General features: G+C 45.4%; 1 protein-coding gene across 1 annotated transcript in view; it reads left to right on the forward strand.

Annotated features, from left to right (window-relative positions):
• The window catches only part of glud1a (glutamate dehydrogenase 1a), a 90,558-nt gene extending 87,265 nt beyond the window's left edge, over positions 1 to 3,293 (forward strand). The window contains exon 13 of the mRNA XM_067972689.1: positions 534 to 3,293. Coding sequence (XP_067828790.1) covers positions 534 to 653 — 120 coding nt within the window. The 3' untranslated portion in view covers positions 654 to 3,293. The remainder of the gene's footprint in view (positions 1 to 533) is intronic.
• Positions 3,294 to 18,550: the final 15,257 nt, after the last annotated feature.

Below are 18,550 nucleotides of genomic sequence, written 5' to 3' on the forward strand. Positions count from 1 at the left end.
CTGTGTGCGCTCTAAAATGGCAACTTGTGAAACAAAGGCAGCTCTGTCCTGCAAACTTCTTCCTTTTGCTGAAATCTCTTGCAACTGTGTTCTGCTACAAATCATGTTCCTTTGTACTTTGTTTTTCACAATCAAGTACGATCAAAAACTTTTTTTAAAAAATCTTGCACTTGGAGGGAATTGATCTTGTCCTCCCTCTCCCTCCAATTTTATCCTGTCCTCTACCAATATCCTTGCACAGGCACTTTCCAGCACAAGTCACTGAACGGTGAGCAGGAGCCTTTAGTGGGCTCCATCTGGAAGGTGCAGTTATTTGGACATCAAGGTGCAGGTAAGATTGGGGTTGGCCATCATGGCTTTCATGGTTGAATGACCTGTCAACGCTCAGCAACCCTGGTCGGACTTGAAGAATGGCTAGTGGGGTGATGTACCTGAGGGCTGTCAGAGCTGTAGAACTAACCCAAAGAGAGGAAGGGAGGAAGAAATAAGGGTGTATGCATTCAATTGTAATTTTATTTTTCCCTGTATTACAGCAAATTATGCGCACAGCGATGAAATATAACCTGGGCCTGGATTTGAGAACAGCTGCCTACGTCAACGCTATCGAGAAAGTCTTCAAAGTGTATAATGAGGCTGGTCTGACCTTCACATAGAGTGGGCACCATCCGTCCTTTTCAAACCCCCTTTTACCATTTTCCCAGCCTGACATATCAAACGTTTACATATAATACCAGAAAATGTTTTTGTTGTTTTTTTTCCTTTTTACCTTTTAAACCATTGGAACACTAATTCTCCAATTGAAGCTGCCAGAATTAGTCGATAGCTTGAATAATCAATTAATGTAACCCAAGTGTCAAAATTAAGGCTTACAGAAAATCTTTACGATCTCACACTGCTGGCAAGTGGGAGCCATGTTACGTTTACTGAAGGAAGGAGTTTTCCCCTGTGTTGCATCCAATTTGTGGTCCCTAGCTAGCAAGCTCTTTTGCAGTCTCATTAAATCGACAAATATGCTCACTGGTGGGGTGATTCTGGAAACCTGTTTGCGTTCTGGGGATACGTTCTTTCAGCAGCATATTTGGTCAGCTAATCTCCTAACAGAATGGGTTTCACCAAGGGATTGCCAAATTGTCTTCACTGCGTCTGATTATTCCAAATGTCTGCATGTTATCTGTAGCACATCTATCAAATTGTATCATTTGAGAGTCCTGCTGTGTGCATAACAGGACAGAACAATATTGCTTATGTGTGGTCAAATCTTATTAATGGACTGCACCAGACTGATTTTTTTTTAAAAGGTATACTATGATTGCTATTTAGCAGGAATTATTTTCTTTAATGTGCTGGCAGTGGGGATGCTACAATTGGCCAGAGTGCACCTGGGCTTCAGAGGATTAAAATCAGCTAGGTTCCTCCTTCCTGATTGTTGTCCATTGACCGTGCTGGAAAGTTCGCCTGTGGATTAGGCTCCACTGTAATGCTGGTCACGGTCGAATAGCTTGCGAACGCTTGCAGTGGAGGCTTACACATGTAGAGTGACAACTTGGGTGAGTGCAGGCTGTCAGCAGCAATGTTGTACCCCAACGAGAGTCAGTAACTTCAGGAGAGTGGGGTGGGGGAGGTTATGTTTGAGTTAAGACAGTACAACTACCCAGAAATAACAGGTCATTTGGGTTGGGGTTCTGTTTACTCAAACTTGCTTCAGGGAACGCCACCAACCATATAAAAAGTGGAGCCGGCAAAAGGGGACTCGGAAGTGATGGGAGGGTTTGCAGACACGCACTGAAAAATAATTCCCAGAGTAAAGCTTACTTTTTCCTATCTGCCATGTTTTTCTTCCTTTCCCTTCCCAGTCGATTTGCTTAGCAAATGCGCCACTGTGGTTCATATTGCATCCACATTGCAGCACGTTACATACTCTCTGTTGCTTTCAGAGGAACAATGGGCCCTCTCATCCACAGCGGAGTTGGAGCATCCGTGTACCCGAGTAGTCGGCCCCATCTGTAGAGGCCACTAGTGCAGTTTCACACTACGGACCTGTATGGGCATTCCCCAGTCCTTGGGAGGGTGGGGAATACAGAAATGAAAGTTGGCAATCATAACTTTCAAACAACTTGTACGTCTGCATTTTTTTTTATTGGTGCTGTGGAATCCATCCACCCTCTATTGAGATCCGGGCAGAACACCTAAAACCAGCAACCAAGACAATTACAGAAGCAACTTCTTCAGTAGTAAATCCATCACCGGTCTTTTTTAAAAAAAAAAATTTTTTTTTAAATTACACATATCTGTTGGGTAGAATTTCCATTTAAAACTGCGAAAAGTCAGAGGACGTGACTTTTACTTTTTCAATTTACATTTATATTTTTCTTAAATGCTGTTGGGGGCTCTGTTATTTGTTCAGTGAGGCTCGGCTGTACTCCCTGAGCTTTGCATGTTTCCCATGTGCTTTGGAGGCCAAACATGACTTCCCCCCACCTTGTGCAACAATTGGGACGGTGAGGGCCTTCTATTCTGTAAGCCTTGTTAGGAACCTACTGCCGTTGAAGAACTGTCTTTCGTCAAAGTACCCTTCAATCTTGCCTCAAATACTGTCAGAATAGATGTGAAAGTTGTTGGTGTGTTTTTTTTTAAAAATCCAATCCCTTATTAACAGTAACTGGGTGTCTGTATAGTAAACCCTGTAGATTGACTTCAAGTCTTCAGCTTCAGTGAACCAAGTAAAGTCACAGAGACATGGCACCTTTAGGCTGACTTTAATTAAAATAGGAGTGTCCAATGTAGCTCCCTGTACTGCAATGATGTTTTTTGCAGATTACCCAGGCAAACCACCGTAACAGCATCTGATCTTGTAATTTTGCCTGTTAGATTTGCGACAATGCACTTTTCACCGTAGTAACCAGATTGCTTTGAGCTGCTCGGATCTATTTGGTAAGACAGGTTGCTCAAAACTGAAAACTGCAGGATACTGGCAATGGTGCCATCTTCTGCGGAGGTTTTGAAGCAAGTTTCTTCCACCTCACTATCTCATGAGGCCTTGGTGAATGTCCAGAATGGAATTGTGTTTGACAAAGGGACACTTAAAGAATGTGTTTCATATTTCTGTAGGATTAAGCATGTCAGATTCGTCAGTTTTTGGCATTTGGCCCTTGTGGGTGCAATGAAGTGCCAGATGTAATTTATGCACCTGGGAAGAACCTTTTTTAAAACAGCAGTTTTTGTGTTCTTTTCTACATTCTTTGTAATTGCATGAAGGTGAATTGACAGATTATTAAACTTTTGACATTTCAAAAGTGTCGATGCACGATCACTTTCATTTTTCATGCATTAATCCTTCCATTCTTTTGTTTTGAGGCATTATGCTGAAGTTAGTAACACTACCCAATTTCTCCATTTCTGGTCCACCACATTATATGTCGTTGGTTGTCAAACATTTCTGGATCATCCTCCACCATCAAACATTTTTTGAGCCAGATCCAACCAAATACCCGACTTCAAGGTAATGGAGAAAGTGTACAAACAAATTGACAGGAGGGCATGGTATTCAAAAAAAGCACAATTTCAGTTGAAGACAAACACAATACTTTCTAAGGACTTTCTATTGAATGTATTGGATAAGTAATACCCAAGAACTAGTAAGCGTACAATAAAGAGACAAACCTGAGATGGATTAATAAGACAACATGCAAAATCAGTGAAACATACTACAAAACCTGTAGGGAGCAAGGTGAGGAAAAGCACTGGGAAGAATAAGAGTCTCCAAACAGATGTTAAACTATTTCCCTCTCTGCCCCTTTTTAAGAATGTAAACTGAATTGAAAGGATGAAGAAAAAATATTTAACATTAAAAGGTTACTGCCTGGAAGTTTTTTTAAAATTTATTCATTCGTTCATGGCATGTGCGCATTGTTGGCAAGGCCAGCATTTACTGCCCATCCCTAATTGGCCTTGAGAAGGTGATGGTGAGCTGCTGCCTTGAACCATTGCAGTGCTGTTAGGTGGGGAGTTCCAGGATTTTGACGCAGCGACAATGAAGGAACGGCGATATATGTCCAAGTCAGGATGGTATGTGACTTGGAGGGGAACGTGCAGGTGGTGTTGTTCCTATGCACCTGCTGCTTTTGTCCTTCTAGGTGGTAGAGGTCATGGGTTTGGGAGGTTCTGTGGAAGAAGCCTTGGCGAGTTGATGCACTGCATCCTGTGGATGGTACACACTGCAGCCACGGTGCGCCAGTGGTGGAGGGAGTGAATATTTAAGGTGGTGGATGGGGTGCCAATCAAGTGGGCTGCCTTGTCCTGGATGCTGTCAAGCTTCTTGAGTGTTGTTGGAGCTACACTCATCGAGGCAAATGGAAAGTATTCCATCACATTCCTGACACGCCTTGTAGATGGTGGAAAGGCTTTGGGGAGTCTGGAGGTGAGTCACTTGTTGCAGAATACCCAGCCTCTGACCTGCTCTTGTAGCCACAGTATTTATATGGCTGGTCCAGTTAAGTTTCTGGTCAATGGTGACACCCCCCTAACCCCCCCCCCCCCGATGTTGATGGTGGGGAATGGTAAGGGGAGGTGGTTAGACCCTCTTGTTGGAGATGGTCATTGTCTGGTGCGAATGTTACTTGCCACTTATCAGCCCAAGCCTGGATGTTGTCCCGGACTTGCTGCATGCGGACATGGACTGCTTCGTTATCTGAGGAGTTGCGAATGGAACTGAACACTAAAGAAGCAAGCTACCCGTCACAGAAAGTTTCTGAACTAAACCTAATGGCTTGATTATATATTTTGCATGGACATCCTAGACTGGCTTAAAGGGCTCAAAACCAATAAATCCCCATGGACAGACATTGGAGGTGCTACGTGAGACTAGAGACAAAATCTACAAAGTGTTTAAATCAGGAGTGAGTTGCTGAATACATAGGTGGTCCCGGTGGATTGGAAATGAGCCATGGTGGTAATTATTTTAAAGAAAGGCAATAAAGCAAACCTGAGTAACTGCAGATTTCTTGGAGCTTGTATTGTCCCTCCTGCTGGTACAGAGGCTCAATCAGGCAGCATACCCACAACTCCCAGAACTCAGCAATGCCACTTTGTACTGCAGCAGCAAAGAATGCAGCATTTTGTGAATTTGCACATTTAAAGTGTGAATTTGGCCACCAATATATAAATGATTTCAATTACACTGATACCATGATGGAGCAGCAAGTTTTTCCCCCAATTGCCTGTAGTTCATGTCAATCATAGCAGGCTCTTCCCTCTCAGCCAATGCACATTGTGGGTGAGGGCAGGCCCAGCACCATGTGAGTATTGCTAACTTGCTCCCTGTGCTGCTGACGTGACTGGACACACCCAGTCCCAATCCTCACAGTCTCTTAGGTGCCAGCGTGGCAGGAAATTGGAGATAAAAAAATTAGACATAACAGGGAGAGGAAAGAAAGAGCAGGGTAGAAATTACTGCCAGTGATTTGATTGTACAAATGCATTTGCTTCAAATTCCTCTCCACTATTTTAATGCCTCAGCAGTAAGGAATCAGCAATGACCTTTCCCAAATATCAACAAAACACAGGTTGGCTTCAAAATTCACCTGGTGTTTTTTGTTTTGATAATTGAATGAATATTATCATGAAGTCTCTTCCCCTTTCTCTTTCACCCTTGCTCTCTGACCCCAGTATATCTCTCTCAGCTTAATGTACATTTTTAAGTTTATAAAGCACAAAAAAAAGCTACAACATGTGTAATCAGAACATTGTCTGTCTCTCTCTCTTACACATACACACGGCCTCTGCTTTTATTTTTTAAAATGCTCAATACAAATTTTACCTCAATAAACCCTTTTGAAATTTGTCATCTTGTTTTTCAAAATCATTTGAAGAAAAGATACTGAATAGAAAATGCTAGAAGTTAAAGAAAAATATTCCATTGGTACAGCTGTCTGAACAGCACTGTTGGATCTTGGGAGCTCATGCTCAGTCTTCACAATCCAAAATTCATCTCAGCATCATAGCTCTGGGCCTTCCAATAAAATAATAATGAAAGTGTCAAAAAAGGGGGCAAAATGTAAAGAAACTAGAATAGAGAGAGAAAAATGAATAAGACTGGAAGTGAAGGACGAGAGCAAAAGACATTGAGTGTTTAGAAGTGAAAGAAGAAGAGGGGAGAGAACAATGGAGAGGAAGATAGAAAGAGAAAATGAAGTAAAAGAGGGAGAAGTGGAGGAGGAGAGTGCAATGCATTATGTACCAAAACTGTGGTTCCAGACCCCACCTCCCCTCCCTAGGATAGATGGGAGATATTACAGGCCTCATAATTCACTGAAAGATAAAGCAAGTGATGTTGCACAGTGAATGTTACAGTTCCAGCCCCAAGTCCTGCAACGCTACCAGCTCTACCATTTGGAATGGGGTACTTGATCCAGGTAGGATCATAGGATGGAGAACATATATAAAGGCTTCCTATTGCACCTGTTATTCCAGCTGATTTGGCAGGAGATGGAAATGCCTTCAAGCAATTGTAACAAATATTTTCTACAGTATAATTTTTTTAAAAAGCATACAGCTCCCAACCTTCCCAGTCCAGTGTTTGTAAAAGTCAGTGACAGACCTCAGCTGCAGCGGAGGTTGAGGGTGTTATAACTGGCTTAAACATCTATGGGTTATGAATGGGAAAAGTGAACAAGTGGTGTGATAAACAGAGGCTCAGCTCACCTCAAACTGTAAAATTCCTGAATGATATCTTTGTTTAGGTGGCACAGTGAATGTAGCAGTGTAGAATGCATTCCTACAACATCAAACAAGTTCTAATCCAACACATTCTGTGAACAAACAACGAAGCTTCAACACTTTATTGCATCAGTGCTACACCTCTTCACAGGAAGCCAAGCATTACAAACAGGATACAAAGTGAAATAGTAAAAAATTTAACAATAGTGGTCTAAATATAAACATTTTTCAATTGCCAATTTTTTTTTCAAAAGTGTAAAATCACACTGATACAGGGTCTAATCTCAATACAGCATTTACAGGAGGGATGTCGTGTGGCCGTTTTCTTATAGACCATTCTTTCTGATTTGCACCCCCTGTGCCCCCCACCCCGTGTTTGGCCTTAAACATCCAAATACCTGCAAGGAAACCCCATGGCTTTTGGAACCTTCCAAAAAAAACAAGCTGGATGGGCATCCCAGCAGATTTTGTGTGGACTGTACATTGTAACCTTTAAAGAAGCAGGATTCGTTAATCACCATTATTGGTGGTAGAATCACTAAGGAACAATCTGCCAAATATGAGCATAATTTATTGTTTATTTTATTGCAACTGAACGATGGTTTTTGCAGTGCAGTGATCAGGGGCAAAGTTGTGGTCTGGTGGGAAGGGACCCCTTTGAAATGCACTGCTCATTAATTTTTAATGTCCGTGAACTGCAAGCAATGGGGGGATTGCCTTCAGTGCTCACCTCCCACAGGCCACCATAGAAGGGGACGAGGAAGAACAAAGAGAAGCCATGGAGATCATGTGGCGCCAGAGGCAGGCTACCGTGGTGGGGGGTCTGCAGTATCAGCCAATTTTCTGCCCACAAATGTGTCAACCTGAGGCACTGTTCAGTAGGGTCACCAACTCCTTTCCCATTTAACAGGAACAGCAACATGAGGGCATGACGGGGTTTCAGCCAATGAAGTATTTTACAGTCAATGAAGTACTTTTGAGGTGTAGTCATTGTTGTAATATAGGAAACACAGCAGCTAATTTGCGCACAGCAAGATCCCACTGAGGGATAAATATTAGCCAGGACACTGCTCCTCTTGGAAAAAGTGCCATGGGAACTTTTACATCCACCTGAGAGAGTTTAATATCTCATTCCAAGGACAGTACTGCACTCCCTCAGTACTGTGTTGGAGTATCAGCCTGGATTATATGTTCAAGTCTCTAGAGTGGGACCTGAACCCACAACCTTCTAACCTCAGAGGCAAGAGTGCGACCCACTGAGCCACAGCTGACAAGCCTTGCTTAAAGGAGTAAGGGGGAGGAGGGAGTCACTATATGGGACAGATCCTCGCCATGGAAGTGCCTGGTGCAATAGCCATGGGAGAAAACCATGGAAAGGGTTAATGGTGACTTCTGCCACCTCTGAAGATGGAAGGATATGAGGAAAAATCTATTAAAGTTAAATCAACAATATTATTATGCACAGCAAGCACCTGCCATAGGTAGTTATGTAATAAAGTCCTTTCAGCTAAACTCTCATCCTTTCTCATTTGAATGGACGAAGCTAGAACAAGAAGGTACTCCACATTCAATTCTGGCACAATAGAGACAACCCAAGAAATGCTTTGTTTGAATGGGGATATTCAGGACCTGTGCATCTGTGTAGATGATCCTCCTCCCGATATCCCCACCATCACAGAAGGCAGTCTTCAGCCAATTCAATTCACTCCATGTGATATCAAGAAACGACTGAGTGCACTGTACACAGCAATGGCTATGGGCCCCGACAACATCCCGGCTGTAGTGCTGAAGACTTATGCTCCAGAACTAGCTGCGCCTCTAGCCAAACTGTTCCAGTACAGCTACAACACTGGGATCTACCCGACAATGTGGAAAATTGCCCGGGTATGTCCACAAAAAGCAGGACAAATCCAATCCGGCCAATTACTGCCTCATCAGCCTACTCTCAATCATCAGCAAAGTGATGGAAGGTGTCGTCGACAGTGCTATCAAGCGGCACTTACTCACCAATAACCTGCTCACTGATGCTCAGTTTGGGTTCCGCCAGGACCACTCGGCTCCAGACCTCATTACAGCCTTGGTCCAAACATGGACAAAAGAGCTGAATTCCAGAGGTGAGGTGAGAGTGTATGCCATCGACATCAAGGCAGCATTTGACCGACTGTGGCACCAAGGAGCCCTAATAAAATTGAAGTCAATGGGAATCAGGGGGAAATCTCACCAATGGCTGGAGTCAAACCTAGCACAAAGGGAGATGGTAGTGGTTGTTGGAGGCCAATCATCTCAGCCCCAGGACATTGCTGCAGGAGTTCCTCAGGGCAGTATCCGAGGCCCAGCCATCTTCAGCTGCTTCATCAATGACCTTCCCTCCATCATAAGGTCAGAAATGGGGATGTTCGCTGATGATTGCACAGTGTTCAGTTCCATTCGCAACCCCTCAGATAATGAAGCAGTCCGTGCCCGCATGCAGAAAGACCTGGACAACATCCAGGCTTGGGCTGAGAAGTGGCAAGTAACATTCATGCCAGACAAATGTCAGATAATGACCACCTCCAACAAGAGAGAGTCTAACCACCTCCCCTTGACATTCAACGGCATTACCATTGCCGAATCCCCCACCATCAACATCCTGGGGGTCACCATTGACCAGAGACCTAACTGGACCAGCCATATAAATACTGTGGCTACAAGAGCAGGTCAGAGGCTGGGTATTCTGTGGTGAGTGACTCACCTCCTGACTCCCCAAAGCCTTTCCACCATCTACAAGGCACAAGTCAGGAGTGTGATGGAATACTCTCCACTTGCCTGGATGATTGCAGCTCCAACAACACTCAAGAAGCTTGACACCATCCAGGACAAAGCAGCCCGCTTGATTGGCACCCCATCCGCCACCCTAAACATTCACTCCCTTCACCACCGGCGCACTGTGGCTGCAGTGTGTACCATCCACAGGATGCACTGCAGCAACTCGCCAAGGCTTCTTCGACAGCACCTCCCAAACCCGCGACCTCTACCACCAAGAAGGACAAGAGCAGTAGGCACATGGGAACAACACCACCTGCATGTTCCCCTCCAAGTCACACACCATCCTGACTTGGAAATATATCGCCGTTCCTTCATCATCGCTGGGTCAAAATCCTGGAATTCCCTTCCTAACAGCACTGTGGGAGAACCTTCACCACACGGACTGCAGCGGTTCAAGAAGGCGGCTCACCACCACCTTCTCAAGGGCAATTAGGGATGGGCAATAAATGCTGGCCTTGCCAGCGACGCCCACATCCCATGAACGAATAAAAAAAAAGGAATGTGCATCTTAAAGCATTTGCATGCAGTATGCCCATGAAGCTGCTCCTGCTCTATGTGCTTTCAGTGTCACATTACTATTATTTTGTTTGCTGGACAAGATGGTGCATTATCAACAAGATCAGACTTACACTGTCAGGGGCCCGAAACATTTCAAGTCCCCCATTCACTTTGAGATCACCCTGAAAGTCGTAGTCTGGGGGAGCATCGAGGAAGTGAGGGTGGCATTTCCAAGTCCATGGCTAGTGCCATAATGCTCACACTATGTGTAACATAGTTTTACTGAGTGACTCACACAGGCACATACAACCTCAGTAATATCACACGGAACATCATTCAAAAGAACACGTGCTTAAAGGCTTCTCTTTGAGGCAGAATGATGACATTTTGTTCTGATCTGTTTTCTCAAGAATGGAAAAACACAGCACCTTATGATCATGGCTCTGCCAAGCACCAGAACAGTTATACACATCCCAGAGAATGTCGGTGGTGAAATTGAGTAGGTTACACATGGTCAGTGACCATGCACAGGTGCAAGTGATGATTCGTCAAGACCAAATACCGCAATTCCTGCCTCTGCCGCCATGCCTAGGGATTCAGACTTTTGAGGGTCTGCTCACAAATAGAAATTGTTATCCGCAAAGAATTGTTTACATGAGTCACTTCAGTCTGTGCAAATTGCACTGCAAAGACTGGTGAGGGGTATGGAGGAGTCCATTAGCCAGATCCAATCGAGGTGTTTTAAGATTATTAATGGAGTTGATAGGGTAGATAGAGAGAAACTATTTCCTCAGTGGGGGAGTCCAGAACAAAGGGCCATAACATTAAAATTAAAGCTAGGCCGTTCAGGGGTGATGTCAGGAAGCATTTCTTCACACAAAGGGTAGTGGAAATCTGGAACACTCTCCCCCAAAAAGCTGTTGAGACTGGGGGTCAATTGAAAATTTCAAAACTGTTAGGCAAGGGTATTAAGGGTTAAGGAACCAAGGAAGGTAGATGGAGTTAAAATACAGATGAACCATGATCTAATTGAATGGCGGAGCAGACTCGAGAGGCTGAATGGATTACTCCTGTTCCTGCCTTCTTATGTTCCTAGATCTATGTAGTCCTGGATGAACAATTGTCTGCACTTCAGTCTATCCTGGAGTCTGATGGCGGTACAGGCCACAAGCACATTGGGAACATCTCATGAATGCTCACACTGCAGCTATATTGGTCTCCAATCCCAGATGCTCTTTTCGCCTCCTTCAACGTGCTGGGAAATTGCCTTGAGACCTGGAGATGGGACAGGCATTCACAGGCCTCACGGCTGTCCAAAGCTTTGCTTTCATCCAGAGCTGAACTTCAAACCTCACATCCTATCCATCACCAAGACTGTTTAGTACCACTTCTGCAGCATTGCCCGCCTCACCGGCACTGATACCCTTATCCATGCTTTTATCACCTCTAAACTCAATGTCTCCAATGTCCTCCCATCCTCCACCTTCCATAAATTCTGACTTGTCCAAAACTCAGCCACCCATATCCTGGCTAAGTCCCACTGACACATCACCCTCTCATCCTCACTGTGCTACACTGCCTCCCTCTTTCTCAAAACATTAGGGTAGAAATACGTCCTGGGTAGTCGCATAAAATGGGCATTATCGAATCGGCCCCCAGTTATCGAATCAGCCGCCCCCCATTATCAAATCGGCTCCCCCTTATCGAATCACCCCTCCCCCCTACCCCCCAAAATCCAGTTCCATTGACTTCAGTAGATCAGAATACCGGGTGGGACGTGTAAGAGGCAGCCAATGCGATTCCCCCCGTTTGGTGCTACTGCACATGATCAATTTCCACCCCATTGAATTTAAAACCCTTCAAATCCACCCATGGCATTAACCGACCCTACCTTTGCAAATTCTTCCAGTGTTACATCCTTCCACCATTGGCGGTCAAGCCTTCAGCTGTCTCAATCCCACTCTCTGGAACTCCCTCCCTAACCCCCTCCATCTCTTCACTTCTCTCTCCATTTTAAAAACCTTCTCAAAATCCATTTTTGCGCCCAAGCTTTTTGCCAACTATCCTAATTATTCCACCGTGGCTCAGCACCTGTTTCTTTATTCCTATTATCTATATTTTCTCTCTCCACTCTATAAAATCCCTTAGGTTGTTTTCCAGGCTCAAGGCGCTGTATAAATGCAAGTTTATTCATAATCAGCATCGCACATTTTGTTTATGGAAATGAAAGTGTCGTGAAATTGTATTCATGGTTTCCGAGAGTATGTAATGTACTCCTCCTGCAGTGCAATACTGGCCCCCCTAGTACTCCCGAGTCAACCACGAGCTGTGCTGCCATTGCCTTGTTTCTAGGCTACAATTAGAAAAGAGCTTCAATCAAAACAGCCTAAGAGAATGGAATCAGTTCGACATGATTCCCACAGAGCAAAGCTGCTTCACCTGCCTGTATTTGGGAAACGCCTTGTTGCTGCAATTACTGCATCGCAGTTGCTCAATTAGCTTTGGGGCCAAATGCTGGCCTGAAAAGCTTGCTTTCTGCTGCTTTGAACTGGGAAACGTCCGGTGGAGCGGGACACCATTTCATTGGAACTTCAGAGAATGACTCAATTGGAGAAGCAGCTATTTGCTTCATCCAATTCTTTTTTCTTTCTCGGGCGTCGCTGGTAAGGTCGGCATTTATTGCCCATCCCTAGCTGCCCCTGAGAAGGTGGTGGTGGGCCTTCTTCTTGAACCGCTGCAGTCTTTGCAGTGAAGGTGCTCTCGCAGTGCTGTTAGTTAGGGAGTTCCAGGATTTTGACCCAGCGACGATGAAGGAACGGCTGATATATGCCCAAGTCGGGATGGTGTGTGACTTGGAGGGGAACGTGCAGATGGTGTTGTTCCCATTCACCTGCTGCCCTTGTCCTTCTAGGTGGTGGAGGTCGCGGGTTTGGGAGGTGCTGCCGAAGAACCCTTGGTGACTTGCTGCAGTACAGACAAAAGTCTTTACTATTGTCCTGAAGGTGCTAACTCATGCTGCAGTATATGCTTCTGTAAGTGCCTCCAGGACCATGCCCAAGAGGCCATTTATCTCTGAGCCAGTGAACATCACAACAAAGTCCTATCCTGTTCTCGCCCTGCAGTTATACATACTCTTTGTTGGTATAGGTTACTGAATAATGCTCAGGAGCAGGAACTCTAACTGAATTTCCCCCCAACCCCAACCCAGAGGTGCTGCCCAGGTGAGGTATACTAACAGAGTACAGGCTAATGATTGAACCAGGGACATTTATGCCTTATGGATTAGTACTTCACCTGGTGATGAAGGTCTTTCAATAATTATTTAATTTGCTACTTAAGTGAAAGTAGATCAGATTATTTTAATGAAAAGTAGAAGATATTAATAGTGTAATAAGCTTCACACACATACGCCTTTTTGAAAACTCCAACTCCAAAATAGTATCCCCAACTGTACACAGCCGGTGGGGTGGTCCGCACCCCTGGCGTCTACCCACCTTTCTCCACCTCATACCTGGTTGGTTATTAATTCATTCGATGTTTGTGGGGCATTGCTGTACAAAATTAGTTGTTGCAATTGCTTACAGAACAACAGTGACTGTACTTCAAAAGTAATTTATTGATTGTAAAGTGCTTTGGGTCATCCTGAGGATGTGATAAGGTTCTATATAAGTGCAAGTTACTTCTTTCTTTTCACAGCAAAAAGGCAGTTTCCAAAAAGCAGACTATAAACCAAAACTTGTGCCTTTATTCATGCCATGAGTGGGCGAGCAGACTAACAATAATCCCTTAATGATGACACAGTGAAACCTATACAAACGGACACTCCCAAAAACTGACACCTGCAAAAAAAAGGACATTTAATGACAGTCCCAAATAACTTACATTGTTACAGATACAATCTGCACCTTGAAACCACGGACACTCGTAAAATCCGAACTACGGACAGCCTTCAATGCACCAAGTCGGTTTATAACTTAAAACACAGGACACGCAGATCAGCATGAGGCAGCAGCGGGTGAAAGAAACGGCTTTTGTGGAATGGGGAGCTCTTTACCCAGCGGAAGAGAAACCGCTCTATCTCCGGGAATGAATGCCTACACGGCTCTGTCTCTGGGATAGAGGGGTTTCTCTGCCGCAATGGATGCTGGGTAAAGAACACCCCATTCGTCAGGCAACACCACAGCTCACTCCACCAGTGTGTCAGGTACTGATGAGCTGCTCGCGTCCCCCACCCATCCCCCAGGACTTCAAACATTAGCAGCTGCAGCACACGGAGGGAGGGGTTCCCGGACAGGGGTCTGCAGGACATTAACCCCCCCCCCCCCAACCCCGGTTTGGCTGGGATCTCCCTGGCACTCAAGCCCTACAGCAGCCACCTCGCCCTGTGCAGGCTGCCAATGCAGCAGATCCCAGGATCAGAACATCCCTCCCTCAATGGAAAAGGACCCCGGGATGGCAATGAACAGGGAAACCCAATGAACAGAAAATGAACTGAAATCACATCCCACTAGCAGGGCTCCAGGATTAGGCATGATCCCAGGTGAGGGCAAAAAAAAAAGGAATGTTACAGGAGATACAGCCAATCTTGGGATATTTGGCACATCCGGGTCACTGTACATAAAATGACCATTTTGAAAATAAGGACACCTGATGAAAGTCCCTTAGGTGCCAATTCTTTACAGGTTTCACTGTATATTGCACTGGAGACCATGTGACATGCCCATGACTTTTCCTTGTCTACTCCAAAAATCAGTGAATACCACAGTGTTAGGCCACTATGTTCAGATTGACAATTATACACACTGTGAGAGGCACCGCAATACCTCACTGACAGTCTCACACCTGAACCTCAACTTCAGAACGGTACCAGTGTGATATTTTCCATTTCCCAAACCAACCATCCTTGTGGCCATCCAGAGTGAGATTACCAGCGTAGTGTGAAACTGTAATGAACTATAAGCCACTTTCTGTTGTGAACTTGCCCTCACGAAGAACTGAATTTAGACTGCTCTCAACTTATGTAGGATCCCTACAGCCAACTGCAAAGGACTTTTATCACATCAGTCTGGGCTGGATGGAAACCCAAATCCTAGAGGGCAGCGTGCTGTTCTCACCTTGTTTCAGGACTGGACTCTGTCTTCCCACCCAATGCACTTGATGAAATCTGAACTGATGCCAACATGCACATGCATACATGGACTACCCTAGTAAGTCAAGAGTGAGGTTGTGTTGGGGGCGTGAGTCAGGGTATATCTGGTATAGTTGAGGATAAATATGGTTTTTTTTTATATTATTCGTTCATGGGATGTGGGTGTCGCTGGCGAGGCCAGCATTTATTGCCCATCCCTAATTGCACCTTGAGAAGGTGGTGGTGAGCCACCTTCTTGAACCGCTGCAGTCCACCTGGTGACGGTTCTCCCACAGTGCTGTTAGGAAGGGAGTTCCAGGATTTTGACCCAGCGACAATGAAGGAACGACGATATATTTCCAAGTCGAGATGGTGTGTGACTTGGAGGGGAACGTGCAGGTGGTGTTGTTCCCATGTGCCTGCTGCTCTTGTCCTTCTAGGTGGTGGAGGTCGCGGGTTTGGGAGGTGCTGTCAAAGAAGCCTTGGCGAGTTGCTGCAGTGCATCCTGTGGATGGTACATACTGCAGCCACAGTGCGCCGGTGGTGAAGGGAGTGAACATTTAGGGTGGTGGATGGGATGCCAATCAAGCGGGCTACTTTGTCCTGGATGGTGTCAAGCTTCTTGAGTGTTGTTGGAGCTGCATTCATCCAGGCAAGTGGAGAGTATTCCATCACAATCCTGACTTGTGACTATAAAATGGTGGAAAGGTTTTGGGGAGTCAGGAGGTGAGTCACTCACAGCAGAATACCCAGCCTCTGAACTGCTCTTGTAGCCACAGTATTTATATGGCTGGTCCAGTTAAGTTTCTGGTCAATGGTGACCCCCAGGATGTTGATGGAGGGGGATTTGGCGATGGTAATGCCGTTGAATGTCAAGGGGAGGTGGTTAGACTCTCTCTTGTTGGAGATGGTCATTGCCTGGCACTTGCCTGGTGCGAATGTTACTTGCCACTTATGAGCCCAAGCCTGGATGTTGTCCAGGTTTTGCTGCATGCGGGCTCGGACTGCTTCATTATTTGAGGGGTTGCGAATGGAACTGAACACAGTGCAATCATCAGCGAACATCCCCATTTCTGACCTTATGATGGAGGGAAGGTCATTGATCAAGCAGCTGAAGATGGTTGGGCCTAGGACACTGCCCTGAGGAACTCCTGCAGCAATGTCTTGGGGCTGAGATGATTGGCCTCCAACAACCACTCCCATCTTCCTTTGTGCTAGATATGACTCCAGCCACTGGAGAGTTTTCCCCCTGATTCCCATTGACTTCAATTTTACTAGGGCTCCATGGTGCCACACTCAGTCAAATGCTGCCTTGATGTCAAGGGCAGTCACTCTCACCTCACCTTTGGAATTCAGCTCTTTTGTCCATGCTTGGACCAAGGCTGTAATGAGGTCTGGAGCCGAGTGGTCCTGGCGGAACCCAAACTGAGCATCGGTGAGCAGGTTATTGGTGAGTAAATGCCACTTGATAGCACTGTCGATGACACCTTTCATCACTTTGCTGATGATTGAGAGTAGACTGATGGGGCGGTAATTGGCCGGATTGGATTTGTCCTGCTTTTTGTGGACAGGACATACCTGGGCAATTTTCCACATTGTCGGGTAGATGCCAGTATACAGCATATACCTGTGCAGATGAGGGTTTACCATGCTGTGCAGAAATATTCCCACTGTAATTGAGGGTACATGTCGGTACACAACAACAAATTGTGTTTATATAAGACACTTCACAAATAGGCATAAGGAAATAGATGCTGAGCCAGAGAGAGAAAGCGATAAGGAGGGGTGGCTAATGGCGTAGTCGAAGAGATAAGGGTCAAGAAGAGTTTTAAAAGAGGAGAGAAAAGTGCACAGGCATTTAAGGAGGAAGTTTTAGAGGATAGGGTTAAGGTGGCAGAGGCTCTTCCGCCTATGGTGAGGGAGGGGAGATACATGAGATGCCAGAGTCAAAGGGACAGAGTGTTTGGGGGGAGCCATAGGACTGGAGGAGATGGCAGAGGTAGGATAGTGTGAGATTGGAAGAGATTTATAGATGAAGACAAGGATTGTAAATTTACCTCATTGGGAAATGAGGAGCCAATGTAGATCAGTGAAGAAAGGATGATGGATAAGTGAGATGCACAACAGGACACAATACAAGTACCAGAGTTTTGGATGAGCTTCTAGAGGATGTAAGGCCAGCATGGAGAGCATTGGAGTAGTCAAGTCTGTAGGTGGCAAATGCATGGATAAGGATTTCAGCAGTGGAAGGGCTGACGTAGGGGCAGATTTAGGCAATGTTGTGAAAATGGAAGTAAATGGTCTTGACGATAGATGGGATGTGTGATTTGAAGCTTGACTCAAGATTCTGAATCGTCTAACTCAGCCTCAGAGTAGCCAAGGAAGGTGATGGAGTCAGTGGCATGGAGTCTGTAGCGATGGCAGAAGAATTCGCTTTGGTCTTCCCAATGTTGAGCTGCAAGAAGTTGTGACTCATCCAGGATTTGAATTCAGACAAATGGAGGCAGTCGTTGGGTCGAGAGAGGTGGTGGTGAGGTAGAGTTGGGTATCATGAGCATATGTATGGAAGCTGACCCCGTAGTTGTAGATGAGATCACCGAGGGCACATAAATAAGGAAGGTGAGGTGGGAAAGAATGGGGGGGGTGGGGGCGCTGGAAGTAATGATGATGGGGAAGGTGAAGAAGCCATGGTCTGAGATGCGGTGGCTAAGTTTGGATAGCTGGCAATGGAACAATGCAAGGGCAGTCCTACAGAGCTGAATGATGAAGGAAAGGCATTGGAGGAGAATGGTGTGGTCAACCATATTAAACACTGTGGAAAGATTGAGGAGGGATAATGCATCTCAGTAGCATTTACAAAGGGTGTCATTCATGACTTTGGCTAGGGATGGTCAGTGCTGTGAGAAGGGTGGAAGCCAGACTCAGGGATTTGAACAGACAGTAACAGGAGAGGTGGGTACAGAGCTGGGAGGAATCGAGTCTACAGAACAGAAACAGGCCAATTGGCCCAACTGGTCAATGCCGGCATTTATGCTCCACACGAACCACCTCCCTCCCCTCTTCATCTAACCCTATCAGCATATCCTTCTATTCCTTTCTCCCTCATGAATGAATCTGTGCTATTTGCCTCAGCTACTCCTTATGGTAGCACATTCCACATCCTTACCACTCTTTGGGTAAAGAAGTTTCTCCTGAATTCCCAATTGGAATTTATTAGTAACTGTATTATATTTATGACCTCTAGTTTTGGTCTCCCCCACAAGTTGGAACATTTTCTCTAAGTCGACCCTATCAAACCCTTTTATTATCTTAAAGACCTCTATCCCTCGGTCCTCAGCCTTCTCTTTTCTAGAGAGAAAAGCCCCAGCTTGTTCAGCCTTTCTTGATAATATATCCTCTCAGTTC

The sequence above is a fragment of the Heptranchias perlo genome, chromosome 36 (assembly GCF_035084215.1).
Source record: "Heptranchias perlo isolate sHepPer1 chromosome 36, sHepPer1.hap1, whole genome shotgun sequence".
NCBI classification, from domain to species: domain Eukaryota; kingdom Metazoa; phylum Chordata; class Chondrichthyes; order Hexanchiformes; family Hexanchidae; genus Heptranchias; species Heptranchias perlo.